Source organism: Scyliorhinus torazame, chromosome 22 (assembly GCF_047496885.1).
Source record: "Scyliorhinus torazame isolate Kashiwa2021f chromosome 22, sScyTor2.1, whole genome shotgun sequence".
Lineage (NCBI taxonomy): Eukaryota > Metazoa > Chordata > Chondrichthyes > Carcharhiniformes > Scyliorhinidae > Scyliorhinus > Scyliorhinus torazame.
The window spans coordinates 94,797,684-94,812,542 of NC_092728.1; the positions used below are offsets into that span (position 1 = coordinate 94,797,684).

Consider the following 14,859-nt stretch of genomic DNA (forward strand, 5'->3'; position numbering starts at 1 on the left):
GGGTTCATCTCCTCCACGCGAACACGCAGTACGCCTACGTGGCGTACCCCGACGGCCGACAGGACACGGTCTCCCTGCGAGACCTGGCGCCCGCCGGCAACACGCACACCCCCCCGACACCGATCACCCCCTCCCTGCCACCGCCGCACCCCGCAACCGCCCCCTTCCCGGGAGGATCGGTCCTCCTCCCATGTCCGACCAGGAGTGAAACAGAAGCAGACACCGAAAAGCTCCCGGAGACGACAACGCGGGAACAAGCACCTGCACCACCACCGGGGCCGAGGCGATCGACAAGGAAGACCAGACCGCCCGCTCGACTCGTGGCATCGGTGTAACACAAGAACGTTGTTGGACTGTAACGAGAATGTTCTTTTTCCTCTTACGAATATTGTAAATAGTTCACAAACCCTGTACATAGCCCAATGTGGGGCAAAGTGTAGGGCATTGAAAGGACATGCCAAAAAATGTTTTTCCTCCCAGGACCAGCCTTGTAAACCCCTACCACCATGCGAAGCACCACCCCGCCGGGTTCATTTTTAACAAGGGGTGAATGTGGTAGTATGCATTAGGGGTCATGTGGGACTGTGAAGCCGTGATGCTATTGGCTGACAGATCCCGGGTCCTGGTTGGCTGTTGATCCCTAGCTCCGCCCTGAAGGCAGAGTATAAGAACACGGGCTTCTCCCCGCAGCTCCAGTCTGTTGCTGAACTGCGGGGAACAAGTCACGCTTAATAAAGCCTCATCGACTTCATCTCTATTCGTCTCTCTCGTAAGTCATTGTGTGCTACATAGGTTCTAACACTTGGTCTGAGGTGAGTTAGCTGGTCCAAGTGGGGCCAATGGTACGGCATCTACAATTGGCTTTAGTGGCCTGCGGAGAAAATGGTGAGACAAACTGGCCAGGGTTCCCTGCTTTTTCCTCCTCCTCTGTTGCCGGCTCGCTTCACAGAATCGCAAAGCGATACAACGCAGAAGGAGGCCATTCGACTCATCAGACCTTTGCCAGCTCTTGGATAGGGTCCAATTAATTTGCTCTGCCCCACAATTTGCCTTTGAATATTAATACTGAATCTGTTTCCACCTTCGTGAAAAATGTTTCCTCATGTTTCTTCTGATTCTTCTGCCAATCACTTTTAATCTTTGTCCTTTGGTTACTGCCCCGTCTGCCACTGGAAGCTGCTTCACTTTATTTACTCAAGATGCACACGTGTTTTTGATTAATTCCAGCTACAGGGCTCCATCCTTCCTCATGCTTGTCGAGTGCTGTAATGGAACACTCAAATTTTTTAAAGGGACCTCAACACCTGCTCACACAGAGAGCAGACCGTGAAGTATCGTTGTTTAAAAAGAGAGAATGAAAGAGTCCCATCCTAATGGGGCTGGAGGTTTATATGCACCACTCGGGGTGGTACTGAGGCAAACAGTTCGGGAAGGTCATGGAGTCACTCCCAGTTGATAATGCATTAGTCTGTCTCACCTTTGCTGACAGTAATTGAAAGGATAGAGGTTAGCATTGTCCGAATTAGCCACGGTTCTAACTCTTGATTGTTACCCCATAATCCCAGGAGAATCTAGGGTCAAGGCAGAATCGGAGATTCCAATCGAATACCTCGTGGACATTTGACATTTGTTGATTCATGCCTCAGCCTTTTGGCTATGTTAAAACAATCACTTTCTCATGATTCCTCAGTGCAAAACATCAACAATGTGTGAAAACTATGTGTGCTTATAAAATAAAATATATATATGAGACTGACTGACATAGAGATTATACAAATACAGCCAGAGGACAGACACAATGGTACCATGTTCTGTGAAGCCTGAGTAATAGTGAATCAGTGCAGGTAGATAGATCTGTAACCCAGTGTGGATTATTGTCAACAACAACAACTTACATTTATATGAAAGGCTTTCATTTATATAGCGCCTTCTGTGACCTGAGGATGCCCAAAGTGCTTTATAGCCACTGAGGTATTCTGGAAGTGTAGCCATTGTTGTAATGTCATATCGTAGATGGCCACTGAGATTCTCCGAGGTTCACAGGAGCAGGGCCCAATTTATCTGGGCAATGTGTGGGGCTGACTCTGTGTCCAATCTCTGAGAATCTGAAATGCAGACATGTTGGCCAATTATACAACCTCCATCCCCGGTGCTGTGTTTAGACATTACTCTTCTCATCAGAGCCCAATTACTGGTGGCTCAGGCCATGCAAATATCTTGGGTGTGGCAACATCGCTTCCTTCTGCTTTCACGGTACGTGGGAACAGGCTGGGTCAGAGAAACAAGTTGTTCACGGAAAAGCAAACAGCTTTAAGCCCAAGCGATTAAGCTGACTGGACAGAAGGAGTTAACGGTTTGGCCACAAAACTCCACGGCTGTCCTACTGGAACTCCAGAAAGACATGAGTGGATGTCCCAAGTAAATAGGGTAGACCATTAGCATCTCATTTCCATTTTGTTCCCGTTTCCTGTATGGGCTTGTAAGAGTGGGGTGGGCAGGGGGCACGGTGGTGGTGGTTGGGGGGGAGGGGGGGAGAGAGAGAGGGACGACACTTCCTCCCTCCATCTTACAAGGCAAATAGTGGGCTTGGGGCGGAGCGAGGAGTGGGGAATCCTTTGAATCAAGCTTAGGCCCCCAGTGGAGACCCGATGAAAATCTGGTATATCAGCAGCAGCTGAAACGCCGAGAAGACATCCTGGCTTCTGTTTCAGGACAACAGTCTGTGCTAAACCACTGTGTCCTGATATTAGAGGTTGTACGGTAGAACCTGCACTACAGGTTCACCTGGGGCCCCTGCATGCCAGCTCCGCCCAGGAGCCGGGTTATAAATATGCGTGGCCTCCAGCTCGCAGCCATTTCGTCAGCTGCTGTGGGAGGCCACACATCTGATACTAATAAAGCCTCAGTTTGGGTTCAACTTTGTCTCCAGTCAAATTGATCGTGCCTCAATTTATTAGTGTCTGATTCAGAAGATGGACCTCCGGATTAAACCAGATCGACTGCAGCTGGATCCACACGCAAGCAACGCCAGAAAGGACTTCCAGCACTGGCTAGCTTGTTTTGAAGCGTATATCAACGCGGCGCCGACCCCTGTTCCAGAGGCTCAGAAGACTCAAATCTTGTACTCCAGACTGAGTTTCAAAGTCTTCCCGCTGATCCAGGATGTGCCCAATTATGCTGATGCCATGACTCAACTCAAAGAAAATTATGAGCAGAAGACGAACACGCTCTTCACCAGACACGCGCTCGCAACGCGTACTCAACTACCTGGCGAGTCAATCGAGGACTTCTGGAGGGCCCTGATCCCAGTAGTTCGGGACTGTGACTGCCAGGACATTACAGCTAAGGAGCACCAGATCTCATGCGGGACACTTTTGTAACTGGGATTGGGTCTGATGTTATCAGGCAGCGGCTCCTAGAAGAGAGCCACGCGTGACCTCGCAGAGACTAAAACACTAGCGCTTTCCAGGACGGACGCCCTGCGCAATGTCCAGTCCTACGCCCCAACCGCGCGGCCCACTCCTCCTATGCTTCATGGGCCCCACAGGCAGCCGCCCCAGCGGGGGCGCTACCCACCCAATACGCCTGCGCTACGCGCCAGCCAATGATCTCCGGGGGGCCCCGATGCTATTTCTGCGGCCAGCAAAACACCCCCGCCAACGCTGTCTGGCCCGCGCTGCCCTTTGTAAGGCCTCCCGGAAGAAGGGCCACTTCACAGCGGTGTGCCAGGCCCGCTCAGCGGCCGCGGTCGCCCCCACCCAGCTCCGGTTTCGGACAATGGGTGCCACTATCCTCCTCTCCTCCCCAGGCCATGTGTGAGAAATGGGCGTTTCATGGGCGCCGCCATCTTGCTCCACCCCCACAACGTGCGTTCCATGGGTGCCGTCATTTTGTAAACCCCAGGACCTCCGGGCGCCGCCATCTTGTCCACCCCGCAGCACATGGATACCAATGGCGTTTCAGGACCCCAACTCAACGGCCGTCTCACTACCCGATGATCAACCACGGCTCGCATCCATGGCAATCGACCAGTCCCGACCACATACTCTGACCAACGCATCCACCAGCGTGAAAGTCAATGGCCATGTGACCTCCTGTCTACTGGACTCCGGCTGCACCGAGAGCTTTGTACACCCGAATACGGTAAGGCGCTGCTCCCTTAAGGTACACCCTACCAATCAAAGTATCTCCCTGGCCTCCGGATCCCATCGCGTAGCGATCTGGGGGTACTGCACGGTCACGCTCACAGTCCAAGGCGTAGAGTTCCACGGCTTTCGCCTCTACGTCCTCCCTAACCTCTGTGCTGCACTTATCCTCGTCCTGGACCTCCAGTGCAATCTCCAGAGCCTGACCCTTAAATTCAGCGTACCCTCACCTCCCCTCACTGTGTGCGGCTTCGCGACCATAAAGGTCGATCCTCCTGCCCTCTTTGCCAATCTAACTCCAGACTGCAAACCCGTCGCCACCAGGAGCAGACGGTACTGCACCCAGGATAAGGCCTTCATCGGGTCCGAGGTCCAGCGGTTGCTTCGGGAGGGAGTCATCGAGGCCAGCAACAGCCCCTGGAGAGCTCAAGTGGTAGTGGTTAAGTCTGGGGAGAAAAACCGAATGGTCGTGGACTACAGCCAGACCATCAACAGATGCACGCAGCTCGACGCGTACCCTCTCCCACACATATCTGACCTGGTTAACCAGATTGCACAGTTACCGGGTCTTCTCAACGGTGGACCTGAAATCCACTTACCACCAGATCCCCATCCGTAAATCGGACCGGCCATACACCGCCTTCGAGGCAGATGGCTGGCTATATCACTTCCTTAGGGTCCCCTTCGGCGTCACCAATGGGGTTTCGGTCTTCCAAAGGGAGATGGACCGAATGGTCGACCGGTACAGCGTGCTGGCCACGTTTCCGTATCTAGACAATGTGACCATCTGCGGCCATGATCAGCAGGACCACGATGCCAACCTCACTAAATTTCTCTGCACCGCCACTCTCCTCAACCTAATGTATAACATGACATCTGCCACCGTCATTAAAGCCCTTAATTCTATCTTCACTCTGTTCGGTTTCCCCGCCTACATCCACAGTGACAGGGGAACCTCATTCATGAGTGATGAGCTATGTCAGTTCCCGCTCAGCAGGGGTATTGTCTCCAGCAGAACGAGGAGCTACAACCCCTGGGGAAACGGACAGGTAGAAAGGGAGAATGGGATGGTATGGAGGGCCGTCCAGCTGGCCCTATGGTCCATAAATCTCCCGGCCTCTTGCTGGCAAGAGGTCCTCCCTGATGCACTACATTCCATTCGCTCATTACTCTGCACTGCTACTAGCAGTACACCGCATGAACGTCTTTTTGCCTTCCCCAGGAAGTCCACATCCGGGGTATGGCTCCCAACTTGGCTCCCAACTCCGGGAACCGTGCTTCTCCGTAAACATGTGAATGAAGCCCCCCCGGCCCTCCGATCGGCCCTCCCCTGACTGTGGTGGACCCAGACTGAGTCCGCAGCCGCCTTGCGACAATCCCGGACAGTAGAACCATGAGAGTTCCACGCCGTCGGGAATTTGCGGGGCGGCCTCAGGCAATGGCCTCAGGCGGTGGATACGTGGAGTACGCCGATTTTCGGGGGCGCGGAGAATTTAAAAACCGACGCCGCTCCCGATTTCGGAGCCGAAACGGATTCTCCGCCCTGTCGAAGAACACGATTTCGGAGTCTGGGGTCAGAGAATCCAGTCCAATGACTCTATAGTCTGGGTGGAGTGCGTAGATTTGTTTTCTCACAATCTGCCATTAATACACAGTTGAGTAGTTTTGATTTTATTCATTGTGCGTCCAGCTAATAAGGAACCAGCAACCACAAAAAGCTGGCATTTCTAACCACCCTCTCTAAGCCTGGCCTTGTAACTCTGACTCTTTCTGGTGTATAAGTCCTACATTGTGAGGTTTGATCACAGCCTCGGTGTAACTCCTGAAGTAAATCAGCTCAATGGAACAAACATTCATCGGGCAATTGGCTGGGATAAGTATCTGAACCCTGTGAATCTACATAAATGTCTGGAGTTAAAGGCTGGATCTTGACAGGAAATTGTTAACCATTTGACATCATCATCTAATTATTGTCTTCAGCTCCCTCCCTCACCCCCGGAGGAATATTGAAAAACCTTATCAAAACAATTTACAAGAGTTTAATGTTTCAATTGCACTAGATATTTAAATGTAAGCTTGCTATTTTAATGTAATTAGTGAGGTGAAGGAAGATATAAGAATGCCAATGCTATCAGATGAAGGGTTGATCTCACATTTATCCGAGTTCAGAATTCAGCTGATCCAATGCCTTCCCACTGATTCCCGACGGACAAACTCCTTCGTATTCTGTACAATAGCAAGTGGACAAGCCGCTTCTCACTGACTCCCGAGGATGAGCTGTTTCAGGATGAATGCAAAATCCCAGTTCCCCAATCAACCTTCCATTCGAGTTCTAGCCTACAGATAGGGAGGGCGCTTCTACAATGAGTTTTGTGGTATCGGTTGTCACTTCTTCAAGGACTAAAAGTAATTAATAAATTGCATGCCAAATCTCACCTTGCCCAGCAGGCAAGCCCAATCATATTTGCATGATCTGCATATTTATATTCAGACTGAGCTGGTGATAAAAATGGATCGCAAAGGTTGACAAAATTGTTCCTTTCAAACTGTGGTTTACTATGCCTGGTTACGGAATAGCTCTGTCAGATTAGGGGAAGGGTTTAGGGCAATGGTAAATAAATGGCCAGCAGTAAATTACTCTGACAACATTTCCCAACCCACTCACACATCGCAGGGCGTCCTGAGTTGCTAGGATTTCCTTCACAAGCATCTGGCTATCTGTGAAGAGCTTCAACAACTCTGTGTAGGGCCGCTTTTTAAAAATGGGTAGTTTACATTTTGCACCCCGCCCCGGCGCCCATTCTCTCTCCCTCATGTCAGAGCCCGTTTTCAGTCAAGTGTCGGGAGATCAGGGGTTATGGGGAGAAGGCAGGAGAATGGGGATGAGAAAAATATCAGCCATGATTGAATGGCGGAGCAGCCTCGACGGGCCGAGTGGCCTAATTCTGCTCCTATGTCTTATGGTCTTATGATCCCAGCTGAGCTCATTAACTTGCTAACTGGGGGAAGGGTGGTGTGTGTGTGTATGTGTGCGGGGAGGGGGGGGGGGGGGGGTCCACTTCAGAATTACTCAGGAGCCAAAACAGAGTATTTTTAATGGACGTTTTAGTCAGAAAGATGCTCTCTCAATTGCCTTTTCCCAGTCCCTTTCTGAACCTGCATCAGCAGGGAAGAGGGTACTTTACTTGACAGGAAAAATCATTCCAATTGGGTAACAAAGGGCTGAGTTTTCAGTGGCCAGTGAGGGCGGGGTCAGAGGCGGGTAAACCTGGAATTTTACGCTAACGGCCAGCGTGCTCGTTTGCCAGCACAGTCCTGCCTCTGAGCTATTTTCAAACAGATCAGGCCAGGGGCGGAAGGAATACCCATCCACAAGTGGCAGATACCCAACAAAAGTATCAAGACGTGTTATGCGTGGGAGATATTAGGAAATTAGGTCCAGAAATGAGATTGCAACTGTAGCAGGCAATTTGGGGGTTCAACCAACTGAGAGAAAATACTGTTAGCACAGAGTCAGAGGGATACACCCTCACCTGGCCGAGTTACATTGCTCCAGTCAACGTTAGTGGGAATACACAGGTTGCCCAGGTCCTTTGGGGCACTCCTGTCTGACCAGCCATTAGCCCATTGCAGAGTCTGATGGCCTCTTTGTCCATCAATGGGAGGTTAGTTGCATAGCAATAGCATGGCTCTGTTTTTTTGTATAAACGGAAGTGGGCCATCAAACAGCCAAGATAACGATGATAGGTTCAAGTCTGGAAACCCTAGAGAACCTTTGTTTGAGGGGCTGGGCGGAGCTTAGCGGAAAAGAGAGAAAAATAATTCTGTTTTGAACAGGTAGAGGAGAAGGCTTTGGTAATCGGCCGAGAGAGGTCATGAAAGTTGCCACCGAGGCAGGCTTTGGAAAAGGGTTCTGAATGAATGTCCCTAACAAAAGAAAAATTGCTTCATGAATGCAAGCATTGCCTTTGTCTTCCTGTCTGAGTGGCATGAGAGTTGCATGTTCTGTTAAAGAGCTGTTTAGTGGGAACTAGTGTGTTAAGGTTAAGAAACTGCATGTAATCTGTTAGTGTTAGAGTTGAAGTTCAAAAGTTTAAATATTGTTTTCTTTTCCCTTATTTCAATAAAGTTTGTTTTATTTAATAACCAAGCCCTATTTCTTATATTATCTCTCCTGGAACGAATCGATCTTTCCGCACTGCCTTAAAAACGTAAAAACGTTGCGACTCTGGTCCAGTATCTTAGCGACTGCTGAGTGCTGACCAGGCCAGCATAACAGGTGCCAATTCAGGCCTCCCACTCCCCTTCCATGGTGACCAAAATGTTTCAGTCGGCAGGCAGGCTCCCTGTGATGGCTGAAACACGGCCAGTGAAAGGAAGCAGCCTCCTGGCAGCAGACCAGGGTGGGTTCCTGAAACATTAAACCCACCAACCCAGGTGCCAATGATAAATGATGGCCACAGGCCACAGGCTGGTTACACCCTTCGCAAAGCCGGTCTGTCAGCTGTGGATATTTTTCTTTCTAAAAAATGTTGCAAGTGCTGTGCAGGGTCCTCCCTCTCGAGGTGTCTCCTCTCTCTCTAACCCGCATTGGCAGGCTGTCGCTCCCTCAGAACTAGAGAGCCTCCTATTAGCCCTCCAGTATCTGGAGCTCGCCCGCCCTCCTTAATCACATGGCAAACGCAATCTCTGGCCATTAATTGGCCCCTCCCTGTTGAAAACTGTGTTGGGTCGAGGCCAGGATTCTATCCCAGCGAAGGTTGGGGTCTCAACCCCAAAACGTAATCCTGTTCAGAGTTTGTTTATTTCCCAATTGTCTCGGGATAGTGATGTGCTTGCAAGGTTGATTGTGCCACACAACCATTGGCTGGAGCATTGGGGAGGGGCCGGTTGGAGGTGGGAGGTCACATGGATAAAACCTCCAGCAATATATCCGAGCAGAGTTGGCTGCGTCTCTCCAGTCAGTTCTGCTGCTGAATGAATCGGGGGCGGGATTCTCAGATCGCGGGACAGAGTGTACACGTCGTTGTGAACACCGTCGCGTTTCACGACGGCGCATAACGGGCGCGGGCAGTAGCGATTCTGTCCCCCACAGGGGGCCAGCATGGCGCTGGAGCGGTTCACGCCGCTCCAGCCTTACTTCCTGCCGCGCACTGGGGGTGGTGCAAACCCGCGCATGCGCAGTGGCGACGCACCAACTCGCGCATGCGTGGTGGCCTTACTGAACGCTCCGGCCCCGACGCAACATAGCATGGGGGTTCTGGGACCGGACGCGCAACAAAGTAGGCCCGGGGAGGGGGGCAGAGGCTGGCCCGCCGATCGGTGGGCCCGATCGCGGACCAGGCCCCATCAGAGGCCCACCCCCCCGGGGACGGAGCCCCCTTCCCCCCAATCACAGGCCGCCCCCCCGACCCTTCGCGCAGAGTTCCCGCCGGCAGCGACCAGGTGTGGACGGCGTCGGCGGGACTCTGCGTTTTCCACGCGGCCGCTCGGCCCATCCAGGCCGGAAAATCGGCAGCCCCGTCACGTACAGCGTCCCGTGACCGGCGCCGCACCAAACGCGCCGGCGCAAATGGCGGCGATTCGCCGCACCTCGGAGAATCGCGCACCGGCGTCGGGGAGGCATGGTGCGGTTGAGGCGATTCTCCAGCCTGCCGCAATTGGTCCGCAATTGTCTCACTTTGGGAAAGAGAACGAACATTGTTTCTGCCCCTTTTTCCCCGGTTCACAGTTATCCACAGTTCAGGTGTTAACAGACAAACAGGTATCAACGGACATCACAGATGATTTGGTCATTACCATGTTGCAGTCTGTGGGATCTTGCTGTGTGCAAATTGGATGCCACATTTTGTGTATTGCAGCAGTAGCTACACTTTCAAAATACTTTCTTGATTGTTAAGTGCTTTAGGCTGCGCTGGGGTCACAAAGGCGCTGTATAAATACACGTCTTTTTTTTTAACCATTTAGAACATCTGTTAGTTGTGGCATCATGTCTAACAGTGAGTCAGCCATGACGGTAGCGTTTTATACCTGGTGAATCTTTGGGAAACGCAGGAGCCGCCCACCCAGGGCTCAGTTTGGGCACTGCCATCGTTAGTCACAGAGGAAAGCTCTCTCTGCATCATTACTCAAAACGGACAGTTTTGAGGGGAGTGCAGACATTTTACGTTTTCCTGATGAGATGGAGTATGAGCTGATGCTGTGGTTGAATCAAATTCACAGCATCAAGATGCCCATAATCAATCATGCCAATGGAACAACCTTGATGCCAAATTGGCAGAAACTGACCATGCGTGGGAAATATAATTGTTTTGTCCTGAGACCGTGCAGTTGCAATGATGCACACAGAACTTAACAAGAATGATGATTTATTGATGAACACATGGAAATATAACAAACAGAATGCTATACAGACTAAGTTACTATTTGAGTTCTGCAAACTCTCCTGACACTACCCTATGTGCGACTGTCCTGTTGTACGACTTACTACCAACTGGCAAGAGACGGATGGCACATGCCCGATGTTTGACGCCACCAGCTGGTTGGAGGTCGTGTTGCTAACTATGTACAATATTATTCACAGGCATATCACCACAATAATAGGGCGTACCCACCTGGGGGATAGTGATGAAGCAGCACAGAGATGATTTTATTCTGTAACATGTCCATACTTTACCTGGCTTAAAGGCAACATTCCCTGTTGCCATTGTGTGGTAACAACATTGTAAACATTGCAAATTAAAGTCTTATGTTCACTACCTCTAAGAAAGTTGTAAAAGTGTTTTAAGAGAACGTTTCTTAATGACACTGCGAGAAATAAAAAGTGGAAGAAACATTCCCTCGACATTTACAATTGGCATACACCGACCAGAGCAAATCTTCCCTTGAGAGTATCAGATGCTGACATGGACTGTAAAACATAGGATATTCTCCCTTCCCTGGGACAAACACTAAAATCAGTCAAAAAAACAGGCAACAGTCTCCAACGGGTTAAAGAGAAAACCCTCAGAGAAATGAAATGAATACAGATGTCTTGGCTAACTGTCAGAGAGGAACTATTAACTGCCTTTCTACATCTAGAAAAACAGAAGATAGAATCGAGGTAGCAGATGAAACTGAGTGTTCAGAAAGGAGTCAATAAATGTGACATTTAAGATGCTCCTAGATGTACAAAGTGATCTTGTCACTTGAGAAGGCTGCCCAAGCGTTTGACAGTTCTCAGGAAATGACTGTGCAATGATTCTGTGCAATAGGCAGAAGGGGAGCTGCCGCTAATGCAATGGAGATGTTGTAAAAGTGTGGAGGTTTATGACTGACACAGAAAGGTGTTCATTCTTTTCTTCACAACAGTACATCTACCGTCTTTCACTGCGTTTCCAAATGAGAGGGAGCCTCTAACACCAGGAACCACCATGAGTTTGAAAAAACTAAGTAAGTGCCAACCATTGATTTCACTGTAGAGCTGACAGGAGCACATTTATCCTGAACAGATAAACGTCTTGGTGCTCTGACATATTGAACTGTCAGATGGTTTAAAGGGAAAGTTTTTAAATGGAAAATATGCATGTGGAGTGTGACCTTTGCTACTTCTTTCAGTCTTCAAACCGATTTTTGACACTTTGAGACCTGTGTCTTCTATCGTGAGAGTGTGTTAGAGTGGGGCCTGTGTGTGTGTGTTAGAGTGGGGCCTGTGTATGTGTGTTACAGTGGGGCCTGTGTGTGTGTGTTAGAGTGGGGCCTGTGTATGTGTGTTACAGTGGGGCCTGTGTGTGTGTGTTAGAGTGGGGCCTGTGTATGTGTGTTGCAGTGGGGCCTGTGTATGTGTGTGTGTTAGAGTGGGGCCTGTGTATGTGTGTATGTTAGAGTGGGGGCTGTGTATGTGTGTTACAGTGGGGCCTGTGTATGTGTGTGTGTTAGAGTGAGATCTGTATATGTGTGTTACAGTGGGGCCTGTGTATGTGTGTGTGTTACAGTGGAGCCTGTGTATGTGTGTGTATTAGAGTGAGATCTGTATATGTGTGTTACAGTGGGGCTTGTGTGTGTGTTAGAGTGAGATCTGTATATGTGTGTTAGAGTGGGGCCTGTGTATGTGTGTGTGTTAGAGTGAGATCTGTATATGTGTGTTACAGTGGAGCTTGTGTGTGTGTTAGAGTGAGATCTGTATATGTGTGTTACAGTGGGGCTGGTGCATGTGTTTGATTTAGAGTGAGATCTGTACATATGTGTTAGAGTGGGATCTGTGTGTGTGTGTGTATGTTAGAGTGAGATCTGCATATGTGTGTTAGAGTGGGATCTGTGTGTGTGCGTGTGTTAGAGTGGGATCTGTGTGTGTGCGTGTGTTAGAGTGAGATCTGTATATTTATGTTAGAGTGGGATCTGTGTGTGTGTTAGAGTGAGATCTGTATATGTATGTTAGAGTGGGGTCTGTGTGTGTGTGTGTGTGTGTTAGAGTGAGATCTGTATATGTATGTTAGAGTGGGGTCTGTGTGTGTGTGTGTGTGTGTTAGAGTGAGATCTGTATATGTGTGTTAGAGTGGGATCTGTATATGTGTGTTAGAGTGGGGTCTGTGTGTGTGTGTATGTTAGAGTGAGATCTGCATATGTGTGTTAGAGTGGGATCTGTGTGTGTGCGTGTGTTAGAGTGGGATCTGTGTGTGTGCGTGTGTTAGAGTGAGATCTGTACATGTATGTTAGAGTGGGGTCTGTGTGTGTGCGTGTTAGAGTGAGATCTGTAAATGTATGTTAGAGTGGGATCTGTGTGTGTGTGTGCGTGTGTTAGAGTGAGATCTGTATATGTATGTTAGAGTGGGGTCTGTGTGTGTGTGTGTGTGTTAGAGTGAGATCTGTATATGTGTGTTAGAGTGGGATCTGTATATGTGTGTTAGAGTGGGGTCTGTGTGTGTGTGTATGTTAGAGTGAGATCTGCATATGTGTGTTAGAGTGGGATCTGTGTGTGTGCGTGTGTTAGAGTGAGATCTGTACATGTATGTTAGAGTGGGGTCTGTGTGTGTGCGTGTTAGAGTGAGATCTGTAAATGTATGTTAGAGTGGGATCTGTGTGTGTGTGTGCGTGTGTTAGAGTGAGATCTGTATATTTATGTTAGAGTGGGATCTGTGTGTGTGTTAGAGTGAGATCTGTATATGTATGTTAGAGTGGGGTCTGTGTGTGTGTGTGTGTGTGTTAGAGTGAGATCTGTATATGTGTGTTAGAGTGGGATCTGTATATGTGTGTTAGAGTGGGGTCTGTGTGTGTGTGTATGTTAGAGTGAGATCTGCATATGTGTGTTAGAGTGGGATCTGTATGTTAGAGTAAGATCGGTATATGCGTGTTAGAGTGGGGTCTGCATGTTAGAGTAAGATCGGTATATGCGTGTTAGAGTGGGGTCTGTGTGTGTGTATGTTAAAGTGGGGTCTGTGTGTGGTGTGTTAGAGTGAGATCTGTATATGTGTGTTAGAGTGGGGTCTGTGTGTGTTAGAATAGGGCCTGTGTTTGTGTGTGTTAAAGTGGGGTCTGTGTGTATGTGTTAGAGAGTGGGGTCTGTATTGGGAGCTGTGTGTGTGTGTGTCAGAGTGAAGTCTGTATGTGTGAGCAGTGTTTGTGTGTTAGAGTGGAGTCTGTATGTCTGTGTTAGAATGAGCTCCGTGAGTGTGTTCGAGTGGTGTCTGTGTGTGTGTTTGTGAGTAGTGTTTGTGTGTTAGAATAAGATCTGTGTGTTGCCTGTGTATGTGTGTATTAAAGTGGGCTTGTGTGCGTTTATGTGTCAGAGTGGGACCTGTGTCTGTGTGTGTATGTGTTAGAGGAAGGCCTCTATCTGTGTGTGTGTTAGAGTGGGGCCTGTGTGAGTGCATGTTAGAATGGGGTCTGTGTGTGTATGGGTGTTAGAATGGGGTTTGCATGTGTGTGTTAGAGTGGGGTTTGTGTGTGTGTGTGTGTTAGAGTGGAGCTTGCGTGTGTGTTAGAATGGTGTCTATGCATTTGTGTATATATGTGTGTTAGAGTGGGGCTTGTGCGTATGTGTGTTCAGAGTGGATTGTGTGTGTGTTAGAGTAGGACCAGTGTTTTTGTTTGTATGTGTGCGTGTTAGAGTGGGGTCTGTGTGTGTATGGGTGTTAGAGTGGGGTTTGCGTGTGTGTTAGTGTTAGACTGGGGCCAGTATGTGTATTAAGAGTGGGGGTCTGTGTGTGTATGTGTGTTAGAGTGGGGTTTGCTTGTGTATTAGAGTGGGGTTTGCATGTGTGTTAGAGTGGGATTTGCGTGTGTGTTAGACTGGGGTCTGTGTGTGTGGGTGTTAGAGTGGGGCTTGCGTATGTATTAGACTGGGGTTTGCATGTGTGTTAGAGTGGGATCTGTGTGTGTATGGGTGTTGGAGTGGGGTTTGCGTGTGTGTTAGACTGGGGTTTGCGTATGTTAGAGTGGGGTCTGTGTGTGAATGTGTGTTGGAGTGGGTTTTGCGTTTGTGTTAGACTGGGGTTTGCGTGCGTGTTAGAGTGGGTTTCGCGAGTATATGGATGTTAGAGTGGGGTTTGCGTGTGTGTTAGAGTGGGTTTTGCGTGTGTATGGGTTTTGACTGGCGTTTGTGTGTGTGTTAGAATGGGTTTAGCATGTGAATGGAAATTAGAGTGGGGTTTGCGTGTGTGTTAGAGTGGGTTTTATGTGCGTATGGGTGTTAGACTGAGGTTTGTGTGGGTGTGTTAGAGTGGGTTTTGTGTGTGTA

The 14,859-nt window shown here is 49.3% G+C and overlaps 1 protein-coding gene across 4 annotated transcripts in view; it reads left to right on the top strand.

Annotated features, from left to right (window-relative positions):
- Window positions 1-14,859, top strand: part of LOC140399238 (SH2 domain-containing protein 3C-like) — a 204,665-nt gene that overhangs the window by 19,301 nt on the left and 170,505 nt on the right. For 2 of the 4 annotated variants that reach the window (XM_072488645.1, XM_072488647.1), the window contains one exon: window positions 11,496-11,576. The exons of 1 other annotated variant lie outside the window; for it this stretch is intronic. In XM_072488645.1, coding sequence (XP_072344746.1) covers window positions 11,496-11,576 — 81 coding nt within the window. Of the gene's footprint in view, window positions 1-11,306; window positions 11,577-14,859 lie in introns of those variants that run through there. One more of the 4 variants, XM_072488646.1, reaches the window with a different exon arrangement.